At 34.8% G+C, this 15,734-nt stretch overlaps 1 protein-coding gene across 6 annotated transcripts in view; it reads left to right on the top strand.

Moving 5' to 3' along the window:
* The window catches only part of ADAMTS6 (ADAM metallopeptidase with thrombospondin type 1 motif 6), a 150,764-nt gene that overhangs the window by 61,396 nt on the left and 73,634 nt on the right, over window positions 1–15,734 (top strand). For all 6 annotated transcript variants that reach the window (XM_071801811.1, XM_071801812.1, XM_071801810.1 and 3 more), the window contains one exon: window positions 9,926–10,072. In XM_071801811.1, coding sequence (XP_071657912.1) covers window positions 9,926–10,072 — 147 coding nt within the window. The remainder of the gene's footprint in view (window positions 1–9,925; window positions 10,073–15,734) is intronic.

Raw genomic sequence — 15,734 nt, 5'->3', positions numbered from 1 at the left:
TTTTCCTTCATTTGCATGAGATGAAAAAGATAGGGTAAAGGAAAATATATTTCCACTGTTGAGGAAAGAGGTCTTCCAAGTTACTTATAGTTTTGAAATTCTTGTTAATAATATCTCTTATAGTAATAGATGATCTATGACCTTGGCGTGAATTTGTCACATGTTTAATAAGAAAATCGATCTTCCAATACTACATCTTCATTCTAATCTGTATGTCATGCAGCTTGTTCCACAGATACCTGAAAACAATTTAAATATATGCAGCTTTTTTTATCATGTAAAGCTGGCATGATGACAAGAATTGATTTGAGGAACTTAGTCTTTGGTTAGAATTCAAGAAAAACAATATAGCAAGAGCATATATCCTGTGATCACAGGATTTTTTTTTAACCGTCTGTGTTTTTTACATTCCATATCTTTTGGTTTCTTATATATAAGGTCTTTTAAATTTCTGAAATCTCAGCTTTTTGAGGATTTCACCTCTTCCTGTAGGTTGGAAAAGAAAGTAGAAATCATATTCCTTTAGTTTTTGTCCAGTGTGCAGTGATTAAATAAAGTTGCACTGCAAGCTTGATTTTAAAAATGAATGCGCAATGTAGATACCTTCAGTGTAAGCTGGAAAGAATATGTGGGCAAACGATCTTCAATGCTTATAACGTTTTGTGCTATCCACGCGTCACCTTCAATTTGCCCACACTGTGACTGAATTCCTCTACAACCAAATCAAAGTTATTTCTTCTCAACTTCCTGATTCCCAATACCTACTAAAAGTTACTTGAATATGTGAGTAAAGCAATAGTTTCATGGAGCCTTGTAAACTTTTTTCTTTGGCTGTACTGTGATTACTGCTTTTCTCTTCAGACATACATGAGAAATAATAAACTGGCTTCATTGTCAAATGAAAAATAGAATCATTTAAGGGTCATGTCTACACTGAATATATGACATAAAACAAAAAAACAGTGGATTAAATAAGAATGAGAGGATTGCTCTTAGGTCATGTTTTTTAAAAAATATTTATTTCCCATGGAATACTGAGGTTTTTTTTTTTTAAAGTTGAACTGAGAAATAAAATTATCTTGTGATAAAAAGAAAATGGTAATCATAATACAGATATTTTGATAGGTTATCCACAGTTTCTCCAAAACTGGATTTATAAGATTCCCTGATGGAAGTATGGCTCAATGTGTTGTTAGTGTATAGTAGTTTATTAAATTATACAGTGGTGAGAAGTCATTAGATCATTCAGTCTGATGTTTTGTATACTATAGTGTATTAAATTTAACTAATTTAACCTTGTAGTGATCCAAGTAACTTCCATTTTGTTGAAGAATACTATCCAGAAAAACACTTGGTCTTGAATACATAGACCAAGAATATGAGTTTCATTATTATGGCCAGTCTTCTTTTCTCTTAAGTACTTCTAACTATTTTAAAAATATTTTGGGGGGGTTTCCATTCCTTACCATTTGTAGTTTTTTATGTGTATAGCCTAGCATTGGTGCAGATAAGCTGTGTGCAGTTGAGACTCATAACCAGCTGATTTTATTGAAGATGACTCTAAACTGTGTTTAACTTTGTTTCTTTCTTGAGGGCATAAGGAATGGTGTTAGACTAAGAGTTTTATGGTTGTTTCTTCTTATGCATGATTCTGAGAACAGCCTTGTATTACTCTTAATATAAGATAAAATTCAGAATGGGTCCTTTAGCCTTCATAATAATGTCTCTAAAAAATTTGATTTATGATGCTTGACTTCAAATGCTTACTTTCCCACCTTTTATTATTTCACACTGAAGAAATGCTTAAGATTTCTGGTAAAGCAAAAATTACAACCAGTGATTTCTAATGGCAGGAGTGAGAATTGAATGTGTATTTCCTGCATTGTCAAGGAAAGTTTGACTTCTTTGTGGAGAAAGGAAGTATTTGAAGCTTGAATATGCATGCTCTTATGCTTGGACAAGTTGTAAGAGTTAAGATCCAGTTCCATTTTTTGTTTCCCTACCAGATGAGTTATGTGGCTTTCCAATCTACGCTTTTTAATTTGGGTACTTTATGAAATGCCTATCTTGCCCCATGCATGCTGTACAGGATGCATAGTTGAACTGGTAAGAAATTCCAGGTTCTACTGAAAGGGATATATCCCTGAAAGAAATGCATTGTGTCATTCATTGTTGTGGTCCTATGGAGTCAGATGAGTTCCCGAAACTAAATAGCAAAGTGAAAAAGAACAAATAAAATAAGAGGGTGTTGGAGGGGAAGGAAATATCAAAACGTGAGGATTGTGGACTAGGCTTAGAACAGAGAGCTGCCCATAAAACTTGGAGTTGAGGAAAGAATTTACTAGTGACAGTTATTGAGGGCTGTACAGAAGGAGTAGGGAGAAAGATTGGTGGCTAAAGTTGGAATTGTCTTAACTTTCAGAAGGTGTAATGAATTGGAATTCAGAGCAGTTTGGCAGTCATGTCTTGAGGAAAAAAAAAAGATGTAAAAAATAATGAGATGGATTATAATCTAACGGACTAAATTGGCTTCAAGATGAAGAACAAGAACAATATATTCAAGCACGCATTTAGTTCTGAATTAGTTCATACAGTTGAAATGTACCAGCAATTCTAGCAATTTTTTAAAGTCTTGGTTTTTAGTCTCTGTGCAAAGTAGAAAAATAGCAGAAATATCCCTTCTCCCGTATGAGGAAGTTAATCTTGAGTGTCAGAGTAGAAATTTCTAATCTAGGAAATTCTAAAGGTACTTTCAGAAGCTAGTTGTCTTTTCCTCATTCTTCAGTGATCAGTGGGCTTCATGTTTGATCAGTCAAACCTCATCTGCATTATAGGACCTGAGTTTGAGTGAGATGCTTTCTAGATGACATGCATGTCAAGGAATGTGTGTGTTGTAAAACCAGAAGGAAACTACTCCAATCTGAGGTAATAGGGACACAGATACCAGACTTCAAAATAGTTGAAACACTACTTGGATGAATTGTACTAGCACCACATCCAATTAGGTCTCCAGTGAACAGATCTCCACTTCAGGCTGTCATAATTTTATCCATGATGATGATGTCTTCCAGCTTCAACTGTAGCAGGACTGACAGACTGTCTCAAATCTACAGTGTATGAACACCTTATCACCAGTCAGAACAAGTTAAAAGTTGTCACTGCTAGATGCTCAGGGTCCTTCTAGATTCCTAGGATTGACTGAGAATGATGCCTTAATTTTTTGTGGACAGTTTAAGTAACTCTTTTTAGTTAAAAAACCAAAACAAAACAAAACCAAAAACCAAACCCACAAAACCAACCAACAAACAAAAATGACAGAATCCCCCAAACCAACAAACAAACCCAAACAAAACAGAGCATGTCCAGACACCTGGACAAGCCACTTAAGACCATACATAATCACATTCTCTCTCTCTCACCCCATCACCCCCTGCTCTGGTCCTTTTTGGTAAAGGAACATAATTTTTTGTCTGCCTTTATAATATTGCAGGTATAAAAGCATGCAATTTCTATAAAGTCATCATTGGCACTTCGATTTTAACGGTTTTGTGCATATAAAACCGAATATCATAAAACTAAGTCTATAAGAAAACCTATTTTCTTAGGCATGTTTATATTTACAATATAGAAAAGGCCGGTGTCTAAGTATCTGTGAAATATTCTTTGAACTTTAGAATTAACCAAATAATTTGTTTAGCATTCAAGCATTCTAATTAAGGAAAAGGAGTGCAAAAACTCTCAACAGTTCTTAACAAAATTGTAAGAAGTATAAATGGAGTGAAGAGGAAGGTTATTATAACCTTTAGCGCATCATGAATTTCCAAAGGAAATCTGAACTCAGAAGTTTGCTTCCTGATTGGAGGCAATACTTTCCAATTTGAACTACATTGCAGAGACATGATGCATCCACATTCTGGTTTTGTATAGCATACAAACCTTACTTGATGTTACTCTTGTGGAATGAAAGTTGGATAGCTATGGCACTATAAACCAGGAGAAGAAATTTGTGCTCTACTTTTTCTAATATTCCCATAGAAGTCTGTCATTTTCCCATAAGACAGTTTGGGTTTCCGAATAAGCTGCAATTTTTTTTTTTTTTTAGTAAATTAGAATTTGCTGTGCTTTTAGGAGCTTCATACGTTATTTAATATGAAATTATGCTATTATGTAAAAATTGTATTTGATGGGGATCATCAGCCATAACTCAGAAAAGAAGGATGCTTAGGAAGTGGGAAAAATGTTATGATAAAAGCATGCTAAAATTGCATGTTATTTCGTGGCAGATGTACTTGTTGAATAGCTACCATTATTCAATTAGTTTGTTTCCCAAGTTCAGGGAAGTAAAATGTTTCACCGAAGCTGAAGTTTTAAATTCAGCATTACTTCAGAATAAAGGATTAAGAATGCTCTAGACCATATAGTCATTTCCAAATAGAGGAAATCAGCAGTTAAGGTTAAAATCCACATTAAGATGTGGAAATAGAAAGTGAAGTAACTTATTAATGTTGTTTCCTCCCTTGAGGGGAATAATGCAATATTAGGTATTTGCAAGAAATGCTGTCAGTGTTTGTGATCCTAAACTAAAATAATAGAAAAGTATGGTCCTGAAAAATCAGTTTATTTTTTCTTTTATTTGTAGTGTCATTTAAGATTGAGTTACAATTTGCATGCTGTTATGAAGCTATAACCAATAATTTAATAAAATTGGCTAAAAATATATGGAGGACTACATAAAGGAGAACTAGGTATGGGAGGTATGGTTAAAATGTAAAGAAAAAATGCCGACCTATTACTATAAAAACATAAAATAATAAAAATCTTCTCAAATAATTTGCCATAACATCATATCAATTGATGAATACCTCTCTGCTAGCAGACATGAGAATAACTAAGAAAATTATCATGTATGTCCACACAGAAATTGTGCTTTGCTACATGTAGTTCATAGCTCTGATGGTGTGTGTGTGGGGGGGAATATTTTGTTCTTTAATAGTAGATTTTTTTTACATTCATGCACTTTTTATTGAACAAAATAATGCTGAAACATGCTTGTTTTCCCTTTCTTCCTGCCTCGTACATGTTCTACCATCATTAAAAAAGGCAATTTAAAACCATGGTAACATTTACAGATATGTGAATATGACAGTTTTCTAATTTTTTTCAATATAGGCTATAAATAGACATTCTAAGCTGTATGAAATGTATGTATTTAAATGACACCTTTTTAATAATTATGAGAATTAGTACAATATATTACAAAAAAATAAATTAATACAAAGTTTATGAAAATGTTGGTATCTACTAAAATAAACTGGCAGTTCTTAAAAGCGATTTATAATTCAGCCTTCAGGTCTTACATCTAATATAAGAATACTTGTTCAGGCATGCCTTCCATTTTCTCACCATTGCAGATATTTACTGTTAGACATTTTAAAAGTATTATTCACTCACTGGTGCACTTTAAGAGCCTTCCCTGCCCTTTGCTTCATTCTTTGCAGATGTTGTGAGAACAGTGTCTAACTAACATGCTGATACACTGGAGGACGTTGTAGCAATGTACTTGGGTCAAGATTCTTAGCTTGAAAATGACCCATTTCACTCTTAGTATGTATGTCTACTTTGTCTCTCCTAGTGCAAATAATTAGTGTAATAAAAATTCTTAAGGTTCAAGTTTCTTTTCTCTCTTAGAAAGCTTTATTTTTTCTAGAGAGTTACAAGTAGTTATGCCGTTGTAAATCAGTCTCAGATAATGGACAAGAATGTCAAGTGCTTTGGTATTTCTGTTCCTTCTGTTCCTGTAACTTTCTTGTCTCACCTGGCTCAAGATTCATAGTCCCTGGTATGCTTCTTCCTTAGACTGTTAGACAAGTGGCAGAGCAAAGTAAGAGCCACTGCTTTAGAAGAATTAGGTCACATTCATATAACTCATGAATCAGTAAGTGACTAAAAAATGAACATACACTGTTGTATTTAAAGAGAAACATTAGCATTCTCTGCAGTTCTGAAACTCCAAGTCCTGAGAAAACTAGGAAATGGTTAGATATGCTGGACATTAGTACTACAGTTGGAAAGCAGGGATCATTGCTTGTTAATGAGAAAAACCAGTTAATTTGATTAGCACATTGCAGATCACTTCAGTGCCATAAAAGTATGTGATCTACAAAATAAACCTCAGCAAACAGTATTGAGGAACACTTAGATTGGTTTGGATCTATCTTCTTTGAATCTTAAGTGTTTGGGTAATAAATCAGGACAGAAGCATCCTGGCTGTCTCACAAAAATAACTGCTGTCATTTCAGATACATCAGCAGTAAGTGTTTTGGCATAGTTTAGAACCACCCAACAGATTGGTAGCCTAATTTTAAATATAAATAAAACTGTAGGAACCTGCAGGACTGTTCCTTTGTAAGAAAAAGGAAAGGTAGATGAGAAGTTTACATTCCCATCCTTCCCTCTGCTTATACTTCAGGGCCTCTGTTTATCTATTGCTATTTATTCTGGGCAGCTGAGACTACTTATCTCCCCTGTGATTCCTGAGGTCAGGTCTTAAGTTGGATGTGTATTTCAGATAATTTTTCAGATATAAGGAAAAACAGATTGCCAAAGAAAAAAACAATCTGTTGCATTAACGATGTTAATAAATGAAACAGGCACAGAGCACTAGTCAGATATATTACCTTCTTAGTATTTTTTAAGAAGTGTACAAACTATAGAGAAATTGCAGGAGAGTTTCAGTTATGATTTTAAAGGTCTTAGGCTTGATGCTTTGCACGGTTCTTTAATGTAGGTGCTCTCTTGGGAGAAGAGGAGCCATAATTCTTGAAAAAAGGGAGCTGCTGGGTTAAATAGCTTTCCTTGAGGTGATAGGTGGAAGGGTAACTCCATAGAGAAACTGCTGCGTTGCCTGAGAAAACTCGTCTCTGTTCACACTCATCTGGCTGTTCTTCTAAAGGCAGAATTATACTGCTAGTTTTAGACAGGCCCTTTAAGCCAGTGAAAGAAATATAGCCTGCATCTGTTTAGTGAGTTTGAAAAAGGTACGTAAACTGTAACAGTGGCTCCACAAAGAGTATTTTATGTTGCTTCCTTTCTTCCCTGCCTTCCTACCTCAATCTAATTGCAAACATGCTTTTGTAAAAGACATAGCTTTAATGTAATGATGGCCAAATATAACCGTCATGTTCTGATGGAAATAAAACTGGTACTTTGGACAGAAATGTGTTTTTGTCTGCAATCCTGGACATAGGAGTGCAAGTTACTGGGCTGTAATGGCATGCTGCCACTACCATCTTTGGAAACAGATGACAGTAATTGCAAAACCCCTTGCCAAGCATCAGAAAAAACTACCTAGACCTAATGATCAGTTTCCTCCTAAATTCAGAAGCAGGGGCAAGTAGAAGAGCCTTATTGGAATGGAATAGATGATTTAGGTATATGAATATTTATAAAAAACGAGAAAACCATCAGCTCATGAAATGGTATTGAATTCCTGTCTGCATCAGGAATCAGAGCTTCCATTCACAGACATGCTTATTATCAAGCATACCATTGCCACCATTAGCAACATCATCTTTTTCACAAGGAGAGCCTGTAGAAGAAGGAAACTTATTCAACTACAAAATTATATATATATATATATTTTTTTATATATATATATATATATTTTTTTTTAATAGGCCCAGAAGATACAGATTTCATTTCCAAGACAGTTGAAGTCTGGCACTTCTTTGACAAATGGAATACACTAACCAGGGATTAGCTGGATATTGGATATAGTCAGAATGATCCAGTTCAGGTCTTTCCCACATACCCGAATGCCTGTTTCTGTAAAAGAGTAATTCATAGAGATTATTAAAAAACTAACATTTTCTATTTTAAGATATTGTACATTGGCAATTCGAAAGAAAAAGTTTCAGTTTGAAGTATGGCACTTGAGAATTAGGTGAATAAAGTACATTTTTCATGATAAAATTCTGAATGAGTTTTGTTGCATTGGACATCTAAGTTCTTCCCTCCTGAAAAATATATATATATATATATATATATATACACATCAATATTGAAGATCATAATAATTTACACTGGTCTGAAAGTTGCATTACAATACATACATTGCTCAGATGAGTTGTTTTTAAAGCTGTGGTTTTTAGTATGTGACGGCTATTCTTCATTTGATACAATAATTTGTGTCAGTCAGACTATTCACAGATACAATAGAGCATATGGCTCTCTGCATTTATGAAATACCACACACTGAACTAGATACACGCAGGCGTTATTACATACCATAAGGAGACATCCCATAGGCAAATAAGTGGATTTTTTTTGATAACGAAGTCCTTCCCCAGCTTGTAGGGCATTCACTGATGTTTCTTCTCTTGTATCCATGTGGTCACTGGGATTTGGGAAGAATGGTTGGCCATACCTTGTGCTTGTAGGTTGTCATGATCTGCTGGAGAGGGGGGATGGTACTCAATGTATTGAAGCTCAGAGTAGTGTGAAGGTCTTGTACATTTGTGTCACGTTTTGTAGCAATATGTTCAGATTAATATAACACCACTATTGCCATTTTCACTAAAGAAAGTGGCATGAAGTGGTGGCCAGCCTCTAATCTACCACCATTTCTATCTTCTGACACTCAGTCCTCCAAGTTTCTAAAAAATGAAAACATAAGTGTCTCAACATATTTGTGTTCCTAAATGATAAGTACGAAATCAAGGAGTCAGTCTTTTTAGCATTTGTAATACAGAAGGCTCCAAAGACTGACCTCTTTGTATTATACATCAAGAAGTAACAGTTTTGCTGCCTGGGTGTGCAGAAGATCAGTTTTGGCATTTTCTTTAACTACTTTTCTTTCTCATGGTCAGGGAGGCTCCTGTGTGTCTCACTACCTATCCCTCTGATTTCATAAGCCTTGTGCCATGTTTGGGTGGAAGGAATGAATCTGACCAAAGGTTAATATTTAAAGAAATATGTTTTTCCCCAAGTGATTCAATGGAAATTAATAAAAGGCAGACTAAGAAAACTTGAGTTTTAGAAAAATACCTAATACTAAGAAATATCCTGTTTGGTTGCTTAATTTATGTTGGCTAGTCAAGTATACAATCTTGATTGTTTAGCAATAACAGGAATAATATAACTAAAGGTAATCTGTAATGAAAGTCTTTCCAAATAGGTGCTCTGTGAATTTGCTTCTAGTTTTAATTAGATGGTTATGTTGATGATTTTTAGCTCCAAGGGTGTATTTCAGTAGTTCAGGATTTCGAAGACATAAGGATTCTTCTGCCATATTTCTTCTTCTAGAGTCATATCGTTTTTGTTGAAAGTTCATTTGTTGGCTGGAAATCTCTGTTGGCCAAGTGCCACCCAGAGGTTTTTTACTGTGTTTTGTTCATTCTGATGTTCCATGACAAAGCAGAGCTCTAATAGAGGAACACCAAGTCAGTCTGTGAGTGGATATGGAGAGGGGGTGTGCATACAGCATGACCCTAGGAATTGCAAAACCATGTTCTGCTTGAATTATCATTGACTGCTCTGTATCTATACTGTAATGTTACAGCAACATCACCTATTCTCTGTTTGTCCTTGTTTACTAATCCAGGTGTCAGTGCCACAAGGTATGTTCCTTATCCAGGTGCAATACCAAATAAGGACTGAGTGCTCTGTATTTATCTTGCAAGAATATTGTTAAATTTAAAAGCTTCAGAAAACAAGTAAAATGCTTTCAGAAGTCTGTGGGAAGAAAGAAGGTGTAGTATTTTGAGATCTGAATAAACCAATCCTGATTCTCCACTTAAGAGTTCACCTGTACTAACTCTGTTCTTGTAGGTCCAACATGATTTCTGTAAATGTGACGTTAAGTTTTAAGATATGTCTGATGCTGTACAAAAGTAACGGGCTGTTTCTTTCCTCTTCTTTTGGACAGTTTTGGTATGAATCATGATGGAATTGGAAATTCCTGTGGGACCAAAGGTCATGAAGCAGCAAAGCTAATGGCAGCTCATATTACAGCAAACACCAACCCCTTCTCTTGGTCAGCCTGCAGTCGGGATTACATCACCAGCTTTTTAGAGTAAGTAATCTCTCAAGAAAAGTCATGAGTTTTCAAAAAATTGACACCTTTCAGGTTAAATAGTAGAGATACACTGACCTGTTCTGATGGTTTATGTTTTTAGAATCAACAGACAGAAATACAGCTAGTCACTTAAGACTTATTTTTATGAGTACTTTTTCTATGTAATGGCAAATCTTCTTTAGCTCCATTCTGCATCTTGCAGTTTTCATCTTTAATCTATTCAAAACGTTTTGAAGTTCTGACCATATCTCATTACTTCACTAACCTGAGGGTGAGAAATAGAGAAGGGTGTTGTCTATGAATGAGAGTTGTTTTTTTTTTTTAAGTAAATGCATGATGTGAGGGAATCTAATGAAGGGAACAAGGTTATAGCCCTCTTCCTTGTACATTTCGTTCTCTTGTTTTTTTTAATGCAGTCATGTGGGTTTTAATCTGTCAATGTTCTTTGGCACCTTTACTGACAATAGAAATATTATAGGAGAGGATAGCATCGATCTTAATACTGATGCCTTAAAATTGGGCTAAGCCATACTTTTGTGGTGATTTTTATCCAGAAGTAAATTGCTACCTGAAATTTTACTTCTGTATGAAAAAAATTAAACAGTCAAAATATGTTAGTCTCAAAAATGTGCTCATATCAAGGTATATATTGGTATATGATGCATAACAAAGCCTTTGTATGTGTTTTAAGTTGTGGAAGACAAACAAAGCTGTGAGTTCAGTGAGAACAGATAAATAATAGGATTTTTTTTAAGGTCATAAGACAGGCTTTATGGGAGCAAATGGCGGTTGGTTGGTAGGTTCAGTGTCATCAGTGCAATCATTCCTTTAAGAAATGTTCAATAATTCAGGTATTTTTCTGTATTTTAGGAGATGGACTTAAACTAGCCAAGTGCTCTAACCATGAGACAACTAAGAATGAAGTGAGCTTCTCCTGCTCTTTGAGGGCTGTAACCTCAGAATAAACTGCTATATTCTGAATCTTACCTGAAGGGACCCATCCAGACCAATAAATTTACTTCAGGCAGGTTCAAATGTAGCTTCCACACAATGTAGAGGATCACTGAATTGGTCAGAAGAGGTCTTTAAGCTCCCTATATAATCAGAGGGCAGAGACATATATTTAATGTTGGTGCTGTTCAGAAGAAAAAAGCTTCAGTTACTATGTCAGGTTAAGGTATTTTGCGTCAACCCACTGAACTGTACCACCACCCAATTTTATGCACTGGAGCATTTAAGTGTCTAAACTGAAGCACACTGAATTAAGTCTTCTGTACCTGTATCTGTGATACTGGTGTCTCACAACACAGAGTTATTTTCTCAGGAGAGATATACGTATTCATCTAACACTGCCACTATAAAAAATATACAGGGTAGTTTTATTTTATCATTACCAATCATTTCTGTTAATTTAACACTGTTACTGCTAGAAGTCTTTCTCGTGTGTCACGCAGCATACTGTTAACTATGGAAAAGAATATGGTTTTTGCATCTCTCGTCTGAGAGATTATTTTACAGCTTAGTAGTTCTGACTGTAAGTGTACAGTTCAGGAACTTTCTTGTAGCATTTGGAGGTTTGTTTCTTACTGTTACAGGTCTGCTACTGTCTATCTCATTTACTTCTATTTGTTACTCTCACCTGAACTTCATTTTGATCCTATAATTGTCCTGACAATAAGTTTTCTATTGACGAAGACATAATTCAACAGATAGCTAAGAAGTAATTTCTCATTAGGGAAAGAAACGTGGTGAGGTTTTGTGACTTGTGTTATGCTGCAAATAGAGCATAAGATCTGTTCATAATGTTTCTGCGCAGTTTTAGGTTTCAGCAGAAAGAAACTTTCTGGTTTCTCTACTTGATATATATGCAGTGATGGTTGAAATTTGTACTGCCTGTTAAAAACATATTTAGCTTCTGCCTCCTCTGCTTTTGTGTTTTATTTTAAAAATTTATTTTAGTATTTACTGTTAGTATCTCCATTACTCTTTTCAATTTACTAGGTTTGATTCACTGTTCAGTTATGGTTTTAAGTCTGTGGGATGCTGGTGAAATTGTAGTTCTATTAGGATAAAGCCAAAATAGTACTCTGGTAAATCTGTTCCCATAGTTCTAATTTCTTTAGGTTTTTTGAGCTATTTCCTGATCATTACTAGTGTTTACAACTCCACTCAAATTACTATCATCTGCAAATTTCTTAAAAAAAATCATTACTGAAGATACCAAGTGATATTTGAGCTAGAATGAAAAAGAATCTACACATAACAGCTTCAATAATAAATTATCTTTTATAATATTTTAGTGGTATTTTTGTAACACAGAATGTAGATGTTATTTTTTTTCAAAGCCACCTTGGATAAACATTATTTTATGCATTGCAATTGTTAACAGATTTATCAAGTATATAGGATAATGTGTTAAACAACGTGCTAAGAACCAAAGATAACTTCTCTTTCATTTATTAATTTTGCAACCTATTTTTAGAAATGTTACATTTCTCAAACATTATCTGTTTATTATAAATCTTTACTTCTTATTGTTAGTGGTTCTAATATCCTGTATATAAACTGATACTTTTTTTCTTGAAACAGTTGTTTTATTATTTCATCAAACAACTGCAAAACTGTAGATTTTTTTTTCTCCACTTTCTAATATGCTTCCCAGTTTTTCGTGCCATCTCTTTAATGACAACAGGAAGTTGTTGAGATAGAGTTACACAGGTACCTACAAGACAGTTGTCACAAGCCTATATCACTTCTTCTTACCCATTCACTCCTTTATTTAAGGCAGAACAGCTTTAAGAACAGTACAATTCTATTGCAGGTACTGATCAGTGAGCAAGAAGTGAAGAAAAATAGCAAGTTTCATGCAGTAGCAATTCTCTGACTGCTCCTATAAGAGCAGAACAGTCTACACCCAGACAGGAAAAATCTTTGGTTTTTTTGTGATACTTCATGATATAACAACAAATGAGGAAAATGCTGATTTAGAGCTTTTGAGGCAAAGCCTCAAGATGTTTTAATGTGTCTCCAGATGTTTATTCTAGATAGATTAGACTCTGCCCCTTTCTCTTCTATGTTGTGAAAGCAGCTGGGATAGGACCCAGTAGACTACAAACAAGGAGGACAAGTGGATTTTTTTCCTGTGCTGAATGAGTATAGCTAGTTTAGGATTCATTTAGCTATGTCTAACAAGGAAGAAAGAACATGATAGCATGAACTGCAGATACCCAAGCAGAAACCTGAGACTGTGAGTGTGTATGGTATACCACAATACTTTTACCTTATTGGCTTGGATCTGGATACAAGCTTGGGCAGGGCTGTCATATCAACAGGACAGTGCAGCTGGAAAGAATTTCACTAGAAGCTCATTATGTGTTCACAGTATTGTATGGTGAGGTAGATAATGTGTGGGTTTACTAGTTTACCAGCTTGGGTCACCACTTACTACAGCAGTTTTGCACAGTATGCAGTTTTGTTGTGTAGATACCACATTGTCCTTTATCATCAGAAGTCATCCTGGTGACACCCAAAGTAGAGCCTCACCTTCATCCTTCTCTTTCTGAAGACTTTCTTAAAACAACACATGGAAACAAATTTTCCAGACTTAGGCTACTGGGGAGCAGTCATTAAGTGTCACTTGGAAGGTATCAGTTCAGCCAAGCACTAGTTGGGAAAGCACTTTATTTTGCAGGGTGGATGGATAAAGCATGAATATGGCTCAAAGGGTGACAATAAGACAAAGAAAATATATATGTATTACAAATAGATCTATCAAAACTCTTAAGAAGGTTGGCCAGCCAGCAGAGACTCTGAAGTGGGAAAGAAAATTTAATTTTTTTCTGAGGAAAACATTCCTTCTAGGCCATAATAGCTGTTGTCTGTTGAGCTTTATTTTAGAGTGACTGACTGAATTCAGTTTATCAACTGAATTGTTTGTAAGTGGTTTACAATGGCTTTAACATTTTGTAGAAATACTCACTGAGCATTGAAGGGCTGGAGAACAGTATCAGGGAACAGAGATTCCTGTGAGAGAAATAAAAACCCTTTGTGTCTGTTTATAGGAGAAATGAACCAAACCTGAAAATATTGTTTGTGACTGAAAAGCAATTAGTATAAATTTTATTCTATGCAGCACAGATATGTGTATATACACTAAAAAAATGTCTCTATAACATGAAAGTTTCATTATATCCAGCATATACAGTGTGCCCATAGAGCCATGCAGACACCTAGACATAAAGATGCTAACTTTCTGCTTAGAATTCTTTATTCAGTTACTTTTACGTTTTGTAATAACAAAATCTGGGTGATTCTGGAATCATAGTTTGTTAATCTTGTCAGTATCAGATATGAGAAGGTGTTAGAAAGAGCCAGATGGCCAGTTCTGTCTTTGAAAGGCAGGGTTGCCTTTTGAAGGTGAATGGAGAAGTACCAAGAGTCTTTAAAACTATTTGTAATAAGTAAGATCTATTACAGGAAATTCTTGGAAAGTCTCTAGGATTGCTATACAGCAGGATTTAGATCTGAGACTACACCTTTCTAACTCTGGAAAGGAGCCAAAACTACCTTGGTCCAAGCAAGCCCATGTAGACTATATAAAATTCATCCAATATTTGGACCCAGACAACATCTGCCCAAGAATCTTGAATGTACAAGTGGATATGCAAGATAAATATAGAATATATCTATATATGCCTCATATCCTGTCTATGGCAGATTTGCCAGTCCTCTAGTGCTCCAGAAATGTAAGTTATTAAAAAAAAATTACAAGGCAAGACTAGGTTTGAAAGATAAGATCACATCGATCATATCAAAATTTCATTTCTTTCCCTACAAATCAGTAGAGAAAATTTGCATTCATTATTATCTCTTGACCTACACTTTGGATTATAATATGCTTCTTTTTTCTTTAAAGTTTAGTGGATAATTTTTTTTAGCAGACATCATTGAATAAAAAGCACATGTTCCCAATAACTCTGGATTTCTGGAACTTTGAAAGTCTTGTGTTTTGTTCAAAAAGCTACCCACTTTAGAAAAACCCCACAGCCAACCAACTACAACAACAAAAAACAACAACAAAACCCAAGCAAATCAGTTTCTGTAATCATGGGCTGGCAGTATTCTTTTTAGTGTTTACTTTACAAGTATTACTTTTTCTCTACCACTTGTTTTATTTAAATTTAAAGAAACTGTAAAGGGCAGAATCAGCAGCAGATTCCTATTAACTTATTTCTTCAAACATTCCACAAATACATATAGAACAAGAAAGTGGCCCAATATTTTATAGCTTAGTGTCTCCCAATAGATTTTGGTAGGTGCTTGATTTTGATAGACAGACCAGTAGATTTTTTCCTATTATGGCTGCTGGATAATTATTCAAATGAATAAAAGAACACTTTGAAACACAGACCATATTGTGGAGGAAAGTATACCCTAAAGAAATAGCAAATTATCTGCCAATAAATTGAAGTCAGGTAATATGAAAAGATCATGCAAAATTAGAGTCTTTGCTGTGAAACAGGTAATAAGACATAGAGCCAGCCTTGTGTGAAAGGTTGGAAAGAAGTGAAATTTATCGTGAGAGGTAAATCCACATAAATGTCTGAATTTCCCTAACGTTAATCAATGTTTGCATTTTGTAGTCCTATTCTGGTTCATT

Source organism: Patagioenas fasciata, chromosome Z (genome assembly GCF_037038585.1).
Source record: "Patagioenas fasciata isolate bPatFas1 chromosome Z, bPatFas1.hap1, whole genome shotgun sequence".
NCBI classification, from domain to species: Eukaryota; Metazoa; Chordata; class Aves; order Columbiformes; family Columbidae; genus Patagioenas; species Patagioenas fasciata.
This window is presented reverse-complemented; position numbering and strand designations above follow the sequence as displayed.